This window comes from Solanum dulcamara, chromosome 5, assembly GCF_947179165.1.
Source record: "Solanum dulcamara chromosome 5, daSolDulc1.2, whole genome shotgun sequence".
NCBI classification, from domain to species: Eukaryota; Viridiplantae; Streptophyta; class Magnoliopsida; order Solanales; family Solanaceae; genus Solanum; species Solanum dulcamara.
In genome coordinates, this window is record NC_077241.1 from 3112969 (window position 1) to 3127253 (window position 14285).

Here is a 14285-nt window from a genome sequence, read left to right on the forward strand (position 1 = left end):
CACTTCATAGTTTAAGTATTAAACTAATAAAACGTGAATAATTTAGAGAGATTTTGAGGTATTAACTCTTTGAGCTATAACTCATTTCAAATGCATCAAGAGAATGTATGGTGCAATCTAAATTCTACTTTGATTTGCCCAAAAATTCTACCTTAGGTAAGATTTGAAGTTTCAGATAATTATTTGGGATCATTGAAATGTCATTGTCTAGTCATTATCAATGAACAACTTCCTCACCTATAAGAAAAACAAAAAGCTACATTCTCTAAGTTCTACCATATGTTTTATGCAAACAACATACAAAGTATGATTCCACTAGTGGAACCTAAAAAGACTGGTGTGTACAAAAAAATTACACCTATTTTATGAAAATAAAAAAATTGTTTCCGATACCATATGTTTTATGCAAACAACATACTCGGTATAATTCCACTAGTGAAATCTGAAGAGAGTAGTGTGTACACAAACCTTAAAATAGAAAGATTGTTTACGATAAACCATCGACTCAGGTAAATCATATTCCAGTATTCCACTAGTGGAATCTGAAAAGACTGATTTGTACCCAAACATTACCCCTACCTATTTCTAATAAACCATCGACTCAGGTAAAACATAACCAAGAAGGTTTGAAAACGAAATACAAACAAGGAAACAAATATACAAAAGAAAAGAAACAATCCTCAAACAAGGAAAACAAATATGAGATACTAAGGGTTGAAATACAAACATTGGAATCGGCTATATGAGTCCGCATTTCTTCATTTAAGCTCATTTCATATCGTCATCATCATGCTAAATACATTGTATCAATACTTGTTAATATTGTTGTACCTAATGAGAGGATGAATTCAAATACAATCAAAATCCACAATAATTGTACAAACATCTAATGGAGGAGCATAGCAAAGAAACTTTCTCCACTCCAGTCACCTTGATATTAGTAAATACAAATTTGAGAAAAATTGGGAACACCTCCTCCCTGCTGGAAACAAGCTAATATGACGATCACATTCTCTACATATCATCCAAGTTTCTCGACCATAAAAGATTGGCCAGACAGAGAAACGATGGACAACGTTGGGCATATTACAGATCCTTATACTAAAAAAAGGTGAGCTTTTCGCGAATTATAAACTACCTCAATATGCAAATTAAACCTTTTCTTTTACAAAGTTTGTTAGGTTAAACTCCTAATCATCAATCCACATTAATGCAGCTACAACTTCATTGACCACCCTACTGGGATTCGGTTTGTGAAGAATGTTGGGCCTTTTTGCCCGGAAGATGGTCATCTCGACCAGTTCTTGGATCATCTTCCCCCGGAACTTCCCCAAGCCTCTCCTGCAATATCAAATCCAACGACTCAATAGCATAAAAAAGAAATGCCTCAATTTCAAACAAGTGGGGGTCGGCTAAATGAATCTTCACTGACCAAGTCACTCCATTTAAGCTCATCTCCGTCTGATATTTTATACGTTCTCATTCTTTTCTATTAAATTCGTAATGTTATTTTATAAAAACATGACAGAAAGAAGAGAAGTTGGGAAAAAAGAAAAACTAATTTCAACAATTAAAGGGTGATATGAGACACAACTTCTTAAAGAATTTCAGAATCCCCAAGGTTTGGTTTCATAATACTAAGCTCCTCTTTAGTTTACAATACTACGTTTAGCTTCCTTGTTTTAATTTCTCTGTAACAATTTTTTTAACCTGTTCACAATAAATGTTTAAAATATTGCTTTTGACCAGTTTGCCTTTGTTAATATAGCCTTTTGTTTAATTAATTTTTTAAACATCTGTTTTTCTTAAATTCGTTTAGAATAAAAAACATAAAGGCAATTATTGTGGTATTCTTAACAGAGCAGGACTGGATATGGGTATGAGTAGAAAATTGATCAAAATCGTGATGGGCAGCTATCATAGAAGTACCAAAACTAATATCCCTCAGAACCAAATCCATGACGGAAGTTTTATGCACGAATGGATTTGAATCATTTTTTATATTTTTATTTATGTGATTTGCCTGAAGTTGTTTATGCAAGAGATGTAGAGATGTATAAGGAAAGGGACAGCCGGCAGCAACAACACATTCATACAGGATTAATTGAACTGGAAGATAGTTTGATCATAACCCTTAAGGCCTTAACAATGGATAAACACAACATATAATGTCATCTAGTCAGTCAAGGAATCATCAACATCCACACAAATATCTCATTGACTTCAAGAACAAACACAAAAGCAAAAGCACCAGGAACAAACATCCTTTGTAATTTTTGTTTAGTAGCAGAGAAGATGGTCAGTTGAGGATCGTTCAATCAATTTTCTACCTTATTCTAAAGGAATTTAAGAAAAAGCATGTTTACAAAATTGATTAAACAAAAAAGTATATTGAAAAGGGTTAGTCGACTCACAATTGTTTTTTACGTTAATGATAAGTAGGATAAAAGAATTGTGAGGTAAACATAATATTATAAATTACAAAAAAATGGTTAGTGTTATGCAGTCAAACCTGGAGGGAGGTCTCTAAAATTATCCTTTTTATGGGAAGAGAGAAATACCTTAAGAGATGTATTCTGAGCAAGAAGATGCTCGTACTCACTCCTGATACGATTCACTTCAGCTCTAAGAGAGGCATTTTCTTCCTTCAAAACTTCAGCACGCTGTGCAAGTTCATCACATTCTGCCTGGTTCCCAAAGACAAAGTAGAATCAGGGTTGATCAACATTAACAAAGGAATCCACTGAAGGATTTATACCTGCTTTCTTAACCTAGATCGACGAGCAGATTCCCTATTCGACTGCTTTCTTTTCTGCCTCTTAAGCTCCCTTTCATCCTGAACTCAATTGAAAAGAAAAGATCATCAATGACAATGCATTAAAACATCCAGAAAGAGAAGAAACACTAGGTTAAAAGAGATTCATCCTCATTTGAAAAGAGAGAAAAGCTGAACATTAGTTTGACAGAAATGACTTCAACAAAATGAGATGATCTGCTAATATGTGCAGTCCCTTTCAAAACATACAAGACTGGTAGGTGCTCAGCACCGTGTGAACAGAAAGGGTTACACCTCATTAGAAGCCTATTTACTCCACAATTTAGAAAAGAAAAAAAAAGGAATTTTGATGCTGGGATTTTTGGTAGAAACAGGTAATAATTTAGTACTAGGACTTTTGCTTTTGTTCAACATATAATGACGGAAGAAAAATACATAATAGAATTCATCCTAACTCAGGTCAAACAATCCCAGGAAAATATATATATGCATTAACATTAAGCCATTAATGATAACAAAGTATATACAGTGCAAATAAAATGATCGCAGAAGTATGTTTTGATGCTTATATTGAACATTAAGTCCATACTTCTCTCATGTAACCAGAACGCATGCTCTTTACGTGTGTTTTATTTGGATGTACATCACGGAATATTTCCATGCGTCAATTCAGCTACAAAATACTGTTTTTACAATTCAATATACATGATCTGATTCACCAAGTGCTAAATCACAATAATGAACAAAAATTTCTTAACTAATGGAGACACAAAAAGGATACCTGAATCCACATCTGTGATTGGACGCTATCTCGTGATCCAGCAGTAACCAACCCTCCAGCAACTGAAACAGGTACCTTTCCATGCATTGCAGGAATAGATGATGAAGTGGCAACACCCCAGTAATCCATACCAATATTCAAGTTGGTTGTGGGGCCAGGAATACCTCCAGCCCCAGCAGTTGGCACAATAGCCATAGTTTGGTTAATCATCGAATGAGGAGCACCAGTCCCTCCATTCTGGGAACCATGTGCAGCATTGCCATTTTGAGATGTGTCAGCTGTAGCAAAGACATCATATTACTTTTCCGTCAACTATATTCATCACCAAAATAGTAACCAGATACTCAAAGCAAATTCATATCACCAGACCTGAATCTTGCCTGCCACCTGAATTCATTGGTGACTCCTAACAAAATCAAGACGACAAATGATCAGATGTAGAATCAAATAAAAAGGTATTGTTCACACAAATAATGGCTTGACCGACCAATGGACATACTGAAAAGTAACAATGAGTATGTGTGTGTGTGTATATATATTTTTTTTATTATTATTATTATTATTTTATTTTTTTTAAGAAAAAAAGAGTATTCAAACTGTAAGCGTACTTCATAATAAATACAAGATCATTTACATTTTAAATTATATCGTCCACTCCTATTTTCTTTCCGTTGGAACTACAATCAGTCATTAACCACAACGCTAATTAAATTGACTGCAGATACATTCTCTCCCTGAAAAATAGAATAGCTCGGCTAATACCCTGGTATTTTATCTTCATTGAAATTAATTGCAATCAGGCACAGATTACAGCATTAATTAAATTCCTCTCTCCTACATTCTCTTCCTTGTCCACTCATATCGTATTTTATACCCTCTGAAACTAAAGTACAACTACTACTACAACTAAGCTTAGGCATTCTCGGACTGTGGTTGGGATTTGGGGGAAAGTGATAGGGGTTGGCTGTGAGTTGGGGTCTTCTGGAGTGTTTAAAGTTCATTTTAGTTCTTTTTTATTTTTCAAAATTTTCTAACAAAACAAATAACAGGCTGATATAAGAACTAAAATACAAATATAATCAAAGAAAGATTCATATCATAATAAATTACAGTGACATTAGAATTTTTCCTCTCTCAAAAGTTTTAATTCTATTAGAAAAAATCAACATAATTACTACCTATTTAAGAGATATTTGTCGCTCTAATAATTAGGCTGGTACTTCGATCTTCGTTTTGCTAAATCTATTATGGTTCCATCTTCGAGAATGTAGGCATAGTTAATTAGTTTATAGCTTAAAATTTAGCTTCTTCCATTTCTTTCCGTGAAGATTTTGGTGCTTATTATCAGATTGCATCCTTCTCGTGCTCACATATTTTGATGAGTTCAATTATATGTCTCAATCAACTTTGAGTTTCAATTAACTTAACATTCTAAGTTATTTCCCTTACTTATTTTTCACTCCCTTCCATAGTGTAAAATATTCAACTTTAGATATATTATCTCAACCGACTATGCCCTTCACCTGGAAAATCAAGAGGGAAAATGAATTTGCACCATTACAAAGGTTTTGGACTTCTTACCTTGGTCCTTGAATATTTAGTGCATTTTAATTAATAGGAGCAGTTGAAACATTGAGAACATTATATTATTTTCTATTTTTTTGTGTTGATATCGATTAGAATTATCCACTTGGACATTTATTTGAGCCGTGCTTATACCATATCTTATCATAAACTTAATGATATCTCTATCAGTCTGTTCGTCTTCTAATACTTCTTGTATAGGATCTTAGCTCCAATTTAGCTATCTATGCATGGGGAAGCCTTTGTTGTTTTTCAACCAAAACAGGTCATTATTTACATCCGTCATATGACATGTGTGTTTATTTGCATCTTTTTTTTCCATTCGGCATCTATTATGTATTTCATTAAATTTCAATTTCCTAATGAAATTAGATTCCTTCCACAATTATCCTATAAAACGTGGTGATGCGTTTATTTTAATCTTTTTTCTCCTCTAGCTGAACAATAACTTAATGCTTTGGAATTGTGTTTTGGCTCTGGTAAGAGGAATATATTTAGAAAATTGGATACTACTGGTTAGTCTACTTCGTAAGTGCTAAGGCAAAGTATATTGTTATCAAGTTATTACCAATTTTAATATAGTAACTTGAAAATATATCTAACCAAAACAAATACAACTATCGAATTTTGTGCTTTCTGTGATTTTGATTTTATTTTTATAACTGTGGTGTCCATGCCAGCTTGCGTGCAACTCGACTAATTCCACAAGATACCTGTCACCTCCCACCAGCAACAGGTATCAAGTAACTCTGTCCATCAAGGCTAGGACAAATGAAAGAAATCACTTAGTCTTTTTCTGTCTCTGCTGGGATTTGAACCTGAGACCTCATGATTCTTAACCACATCATTTTACCACTAGGCCACACCCTTGGGTGTGATTTTGATAGTTATTTGTAAGTTAAATAAATAAATATTTTTAAATTATGCATTATGTTAAAAGCTTATTCTATTTAGATCTAAATTTATAATAATTCTATGGCTACACATGCGAGGGACGTGACATAGAGACTATATATATACCTATACACACATGTACATAATTATGACTTCGTTGAAAATTGTATAAAGCACATACAAGCCTGAAGCCAATTCTTTAAGATGGAAATATATTTATAAATACTATACTTTCCATAAACAGGAAATAAGAACTACCTTCTATCATATAATTATTGAAATAAACCAAATTACATCATACAATACCCACATTTTGAGAATGAGCATCACTTCCTTCACTTGACCCTTCACTTCCACTCTCGGCACTGCAAGTCCAACATTAGCAAAGGTCTTAAGCCTCATGAACTGATACAGATGGTATTTAAGCTTGACAACTTTAAACAATTTAAGCAGAAACGCATTCTCATGTGAATAGAAAATAATAATTATTAGCAACAAACATAAATAACCTATCTAATATCGTGAAATATTTTTGTACTAAACCCAACCAATAAGTATATATTCCTGGACAGCAAGTATCTTGCCCAGAAAAAGCTTAAAACATATTGGTGAACCATTCGGAAGGAAAAGAGTGACATGCTTTGAAGACAAGGAGAGTTGTAGTCCAATTGAGAATATTAAGATGAACTCCACTTTTGTTATTTCATTCTTGGTGTAAAGAAGAATTCCCATTGAATACTGAATCTATCCTAGAGATTTTAGAATCTTTGTATGTTGTATAGGACAGCATTTTGTCATTTTCCTTTTCTGTATAAATGGTTTTTGCACAGCCATTTGTGCACTGACATATAAAATCATCTCCAAGAATAAAGGACTTATCAAAACAGTATTTGTTGTCTTGACCATTATTAGGAGGGCGTGGAAGGACATGGATTAAGGTAGAAGGTTATTAGGTAGCAGTGTATTGTCTTGAGGTCCGTTCATACTAGTGGTCATAGTATTGCTTCGGTAGTTTCTTGTCCTTCAATATCTGTTAGTCTCTGTTGTTCCTTGTACCTCAAATCGTATTGTTTTGTACTGTTTTGTAGTTCTTGTTATTATCTGTTGTTCTTGTACTTCCGTTACTTCTTTTTCTAGACTGCTTTGGACTGCTTTCCTTGAGCCGAGGGTCCGTAGGAATTAGGAAACAACCTCTTTACCTCTAAGGTGGGGGTAAGGCTTGCGTACACTTTACCTTCCCTAGACCTCACTTTGTGAGACTACACTGGGTATGTTGTCGTTGTATCAAAACGGTATGTAGTATGTATCAGAAAACAGTGCATGAGGAGAAGATCTCTCCAACCCAATCAGAACCATACTCTTAACTAAAAACTTGTTTACAACACTGATTATCCCAGACAAATCTTAAGGCACTCACGAAGCGCCAACAGTAAGCTAAACTAGGAAAAAAGGAGCATGACTTGCAAAGTAGCAGTCATAGAAGGACTAGAATACACTCAATGGGAAATGCATACTGAGCTGGCCACACAACACGAAGAAGTCTCATTGTCACAGCAAGAAGATGAGCTGATGTTGATCAAGCAGAAAAAATAATAAGGCAATTGGGGTTGTAAGTGCCCATTTAATAACCAATCTTTTGCTTATACTTATATTTCAATATTCCGAGACTTCCATATTATGCACTGTTGTTGGTTAACATCAAAGCCACTGGTCAGTTATTGAGCAAGGGTAATGGAGATCCTAGATAATGGTCCTTCTAATTCTATCCTCTTTCTTCCCACAACTATGCAGGACTACCATGTCTAGAAAGTTCAAGACACTTTTGGAGTGTCACTGAAGGCGAGAAGAATGGTGATTATCTTCTGTTCCATGAAGCATATCATTCTGCCTATCTTCATGGCTAAGTTGCTTCGGACTCTTCACTTTTGATGTTGCACCCGTGTTGACACGACATGGTTGTGGGTATGGGATCCGTACCCGATCTGGTCAACCGAATCTGGGTACTTTGACCAAAATCGACAGAGAAATTCTAGACAGATTCAATGATTTTGTAATTAAAACAAAAGCTAAGGTGAAAAACAACTGAATACCTTGTATATAGAAATTACCGTCACTCCTTTTCCTTTTGGGCTTGTTTGGAAAGCCACAATGGAGTTGGAATTTGGTGTAATTGGTGTAATTACACTCTTTTGACATGTTTGGTTGGCCAAGTAATTACTTGGCATGAGAGGAAATGGATGTAATTGAGGGAGAGTAATTACACTCCTCAATTCCTTGGGAAGGGTAAGGAGTTGGTGTAATTACACCATGTAATTACATGACATTTTTTAATATATTTTTATTTGGAATACCAAAAGACATTCTTTTTTTTTGTCTGGACATTTTCACTTCTAACAACGACACAACAACAAAACCTATACTTCTTCTTTCAAGTAAGATTTCTTTCTTGATTCATTTTTTTTATTTTCATATTTTGATGTCTTGGTAAATTATTTATGTATTTGATCTTTGTATTTTCTCGTGTTAGTTCCTGAGATTAAAATAAATATGAGAATTAAAAATTTTCTTTAATTTCAATAATATTCTTGGCACAATAAGTTTCATTTATTTTGTTTGTCATTTGGCCAGGAGAAAAGTTTGTATTCATTAATTAATTTAAGTAATAATATTATTTTTTAAAAATTTAACTGACAAACAAACAGGTCATTGTAATTATTGGATAGTGTAATTACCAGGTTGTGTAATTACTACCTGGTAATTACAACAATTCCAATTACCAAGTGGCTTTCCAAATAGACCCTTAATCTCCTTTCGGGATTCTCCTCCTATCAATATTTGCTCCTCAAGTTTTCCACATAATATCATATAATTTAGGTTTTAAAACTCTATTTGTAGATATTTGAATTATTTTTAGCTGAATCCCCGCACTCTCAATGCCTGGATCGAATCCCCAAATCTTAAAATTTAGATCATGAAGGATCCAACCTCTAGATCCGCACCCATATCGGTGACCCGCACCCGAGTCCAAGCAACTTAGCTTCACGTTTTGGATCCTCTAACTACAAACCAGTCACACCCACGTCTTTCTTTATGATCACGTGAAACATTCAGTTGAGATTGAGATAGCATCATACCTTTTAGAATAGACTCCATTTGCAGATGCTCCAGATGTCTTACCAGGTCCGTTATTCTTCCTGGTGATCATATTCAAACTACCCAAGCTTCCCCTGGATCTCTTAATCGGCAATTTTTCCTTTCCCTCAGATGACTTACCATCCACTTCGACATTACCAGGGTTGCTAACCTGCACAAGAAAAAATGAAAGAAGCAGTATAAGAACAGGAAACTTAAAGCATAGATTACATGGACAACGTTGTTTAGCACATTCAGTATAGGTACTCACTGAAGCTTCAGCGACGCCATTTGGAGAAGGCATTGCAAAAGGACTGAAGGGGTAAGATCCCTGATCAATTAGGAAAATATCCATTTCCAGTTAGCAAAACTAAAAATGAGATGCATAGAGTAAGACAGAGGATTCAGGCAACAAGATTATACCGGAGGGATAGATGGATGAGCATATATACCACCATGGGGATACATTGCAACGTATGGATGTGGTGGAGTACCATAGGGTGGCATAAATTGCTGAAAAAACAGCCAGCAGAAATCGTTAAGGAAAGATGACAGCAACTTGTCAGAGCCGAATAATCGCAAGTAAAATAGAACCAAAAACTAAACCAAGGAAATATAAACCACAAAAAAATTGCTGATTAGAAAATAATTCCTAAAACAGAAATACTATATTTTGGTACTATTATCCATATGTTTGAAGATTCATCAGAACTATCTATACACTTTAACAAACCATGGAGATGAAGTTAAAAATAAATCAGCATAATCATTGTACAGATATGATAAACTTATTCATCTAGATTTCAGAAGTAAAATTGAAAAACTTCAACGAGGACTTGAAATGAAAGCCTCAATTGCTTTTGTTCTTAGCAATGCAATACGCAATATTGTAGTCTGGAACAAGTTTGCGTTCTTCTGTTAGTTAACCATATTAACATTTCAGAAACAGTGGAGACTACACAAAGAACCATTTGAGGGTCAAGGAGAACCTTGAACAGGAAAAAGTTCATTTAAAGCATGCTACTACAAAAGAATGGTATCCAGGCCCATAAATAAGAACCGTACTAAAATCAAATTAATCTATACCCACTTGTGGGATTTCACTGGGTATGTTGTTGTTGTTGTATCACTAACAGGCAAGATGAAACCCCAAGAATAAATTACCATATCATCATAGAGCCACAGTCATTATAAACTAATCACTGAAAGACCGAAATATAATGAACTTAAATCATCTCTTTCTTATTTAACTCTGGTGGATCAGGGGGTATATAATTGAATCAAGAAGCACCTTATCAAAAGAACCTACCTTACAACTTCACCGCAAGGTATGAATTTCAGTAGTAGAAAAGCAGGGTTATCAAATAGACCTAAGTGCTTGAGCCAATAAATAGAGATGCTCAAGTATGAAACTTGTTAAAAGACAAACATATTGAACTCGCTATAGCTCAAGCTCATAAGTATCAAAAATTAGATCTTACATAGCTCTATGTGCACCAAGTAAGTGACTGATATCTTTAGTTACACACTTTTTCAATAAGAAGCCATGATCAAATTAGCCTTACATTAAGCTAACAGATCTGATTATTGATGGAAATACAAAACATCACATGAATCAGAGCCACATCATAGTGAAACTTGCAAACCTGAACTCCCCACATATAAGGGTGTGCTTGAGGATTTGATGCCATAAACCCGTGAGGAGGCATAGGAGAATATGCCTGCATAATGATCATCAACGTCCTTTGATTACCAACAAGGAAATTTCAATAAACGAGACAAAAGGCTGAGAAACTATGCTACAGAGAAACCAAACCTGAAAGCCAGACCAATCTGGATTAACTGGGCCAGCGGTAGTAGTAGAAGTCTGCTCCTAGATAGTATCAAGAAGCAAAAAACATTAGTTGGTGGTATGACTCAATCTACTCACACAAAAATACTTGTTCAGGGGAGAACCGGTTTTGTTTTTGATACAAAGTCTCCATTACTGAACACCAAGCCAATGCCAAAAGTATGTGGCAATTGTTTATATGTCTCAACCCGAGTCATCCACAGGCATCTATCAAATTTACGAGCTAACTATTCAACAACAATATTCTCTCTTAGCACCAACAACCGTTACCTGTGAATTGGGAGGCTTTGACTCTTTTGCTTCCTTCGCCTCTTTTGAGGATTTATCCATCTCACTGCTACCCATGGCTCAACAGTACTACCTCAAAAGTTCCTCAAACCATTCTGTCATGCACATACACCCATATGAATCAAGAATCAGTTTTAATCACTTTTCAACTCACAAAATATCTACATATGAAATTGCCAAAAGTAACCAAATATCAACGGCTCTATAAAGTTGTCAAACATCGCCAGATAATTGGAATTAATCAGCAGTGTTCACCAACCACAAATAGTCCATGCAAACAAATTGCCTATTAACTAACTACTAGCTCCTAACTTTCATATGAAAACTGACTCAAAAAAAGCATAAGTTCAATTCCACATCCCACATACAGAATTTACGATCAATTAATCACGATGACACCTCAATCCCAATCCTCTGCCCCATTGGTATCCATTTCGAATACCGAAAGGTGCTCCATCAATGTTAATTTGATTTCACATAGGCAGAGCAAGAAGGTTGCAGTGAGTCCACAACTGATGTAAATATAATGCTTCTGATGAATCCACATACAGAGTTAATATGAACAAGACAAAGCAACCCAAAGCACCCAGCAACAAATTTAACAACAAAAATAAGCTAAAACGCACAGAAGCTAAAATAATTGGTGAATTTAATTACCATGAAAATATACAAAACCAGTGTAAATATAGTCCTCCTGATAATGAATCCACATACAGAATTACGTGAACAAGAATGAAAAGCAACCCAAAACACCCCTTAACAAATGCAACATGAAAAAATAAGCCAAAACGCACAGAATCTAAAATAATGAGTGTAGGGTCAAAAACATACCTATAATATCCTGGTTTTTCGAGTTTCATATGTGAACTATCAGCTAGTTTACTACCTGAATTATCACCAACTATTTATCAAAACAAACTTCAACTATCAATTGTTCTCATTTCCTACCTGAACTATGGTGATATTTCAGGTACGAAAAATGTGTTTTGATAAATAGTTGGCGATAATTCAACTAGAAAAAAAAATGATGAATTTAGCTACCATGAAAATATACAAAAGTCAGTGTAAATATAGTCCTTTTGAAAATGAATCCCCAAACAGAATAAAAAGAATCAACCCAAAACACCCATTAACAAATTAAACAACAAAAATAAGCTAAACTCAACAGAAATTAAAAGAATAACGAAATTTGGCTTACCATGAAAAAATATACAAAAACTGGTGAATCTGAAGAAGTGGGTCAGCTTCAACTTCTATGAAACTCCAATTACAGTCAACCCCAGTTTAAAATTGATTACCCAACTATCTGGGTATACCTCAAAATTAGCAAAAAAACAATCAAAGAGTGAAATTTTCAAGATAAATTAGGGATAGAAAGGGCAAAAATCCCCCCAAAAATGGTAAAAACTAAAGAAAAATAGGGATTTGTTTATGAAATTCTCGCTGTTCCGATGATTTGCAGAAAGAGAAGAAAATTTTTGAAGTTTCGATTTGGTTGTCTTGTTCGATTGGTTTGATGATTGTGTTTTTGCTGATTGTTTAGTAGACTAATTTCAACGGTTCAGATTTGTGTTATATTAAAAGAACAGGTGGACTAATTTTTTAACAACACAATTTAGCAGCTTGTTGGGATGGCTATTAATAAATAATTAAATACATGCATACGTGCACAAATAGTCATTTAAATTATTCAAAAGATGAATAAGTAAACACCCATGTTTTATGTGACGTCCTGACAATTCTTCATCTTACATGGCATACTACATGTATTATGCCAATTGGACATGTATGTCTACTTAGTTAACTTTTAGATGTATTAAATATGCACGCTCAAAGTTTGAGCTAATAAATGCCAGTTGAGGTCAATAATGCCAGCTGAGGTCAAGTTAAAGAGCATATTTATGTATTATGCCTATTATTTTTCGTTGATACATAGGGTTACTAGCATATTTGTTCCATTCTAATTTTCTATTGGTTATCTTTTTTTTATTGTGTTTTTTTAATTACTATTGTGATGTGCTTCACTTGAGTTGAGTGTGTTTCGAAAACACCATATTTACTTCAAGAGATAGAGGTAAAGTCTAACTGCACTCTACCCTCCTTAAAAATTTACTTTGTGGAATTTCACTAGGTATTCTATTATTGTTGTACATATGGTGTGTTCAATATGGAGAAAAATATTTTTGATTTTTTTTTTTAAAAAAAAGTGAATTTCTTAGTTATTTTATTGTGATTCGTATGTAAGCAACAATATATTATCATAAAAACATTTATATATCATCTAAACAAATACTATTTGATCTCATTTAATGCTTCATAATCTCAATCATGTAACAACTTAAACCAATGAAGATTACAACAACCATTTTTGTCTTCGTTTTTATCACCAGCACCTCCTTTGCCACCATAACCTTCCCCTCCTCCACCTCATTTGCTGCAACAATTATCACAATTGCTCTAGCAATTTCAGCAGGTGATGGAGCAATTTCAGTTATTGTTGGAACAACTTTGATAGTTGCTGCAACAATTCCAACAATTGCTTGATTTTCAACAATTTTTTTTAATGACTTAAAAAAGATCTTCAAATTTTTTAAAATCAATGCAAAATAGTTTATAGAAAAAAGGATCAAAAAGAGAAAAAAAAATGAGTGTGCTAAAAAATGATGAGCGTCGGCTGCAACAATAACAACAACAAATACAATAAAAAAGAAGAAGAAAATGGAGAAAGAGAGAAAGAAAGAAGAAGAGGGAGAAAGAAATATGAAAAGAGAAAGAAAAATTGAAAAAATAAAAAAAGAGAGAAATTTTTTTAAAAAGTTTCGAAATATTAATATACAACACAATTTTTTTAATTATTCTAATCAAATTCACTTTTTTAAAATCCCATTTGATCAAGTCAATATCATTAATTTTAATTAAAAACTTAAATGACACTTTCTACTCACTTCTCTCCGCTTACAATTAGTCAATCTTATAAA

At 33.9% G+C, this 14285-nt stretch overlaps 1 protein-coding gene across 1 annotated transcript; it reads right to left on the reverse strand.

The window, feature by feature from the left end:
• Nucleotides 1-801: 801 nt before the first annotated feature.
• On the reverse strand, nucleotides 802-12879 carry LOC129888789 (bZIP transcription factor 16). The gene is made up of 13 exons (XM_055963799.1): nucleotides 12506-12879; nucleotides 11290-11402; nucleotides 10984-11040; nucleotides 10814-10888; nucleotides 9591-9680; nucleotides 9439-9498; nucleotides 9170-9339; nucleotides 6346-6400; nucleotides 3927-3963; nucleotides 3558-3835; nucleotides 2759-2836; nucleotides 2562-2687; nucleotides 802-1341 (listed from the first exon to the last, which is right to left on the reverse strand). Exons 2-13 carry the CDS (start codon nucleotides 11362-11364, stop codon nucleotides 1237-1239), a joined length of 1206 nt encoding a protein of 401 aa, XP_055819774.1. The 5' UTR covers nucleotides 11365-11402; nucleotides 12506-12879; the 3' UTR covers nucleotides 802-1236.
• Between the last annotated feature and the right edge of the window lie 1406 nt (nucleotides 12880-14285).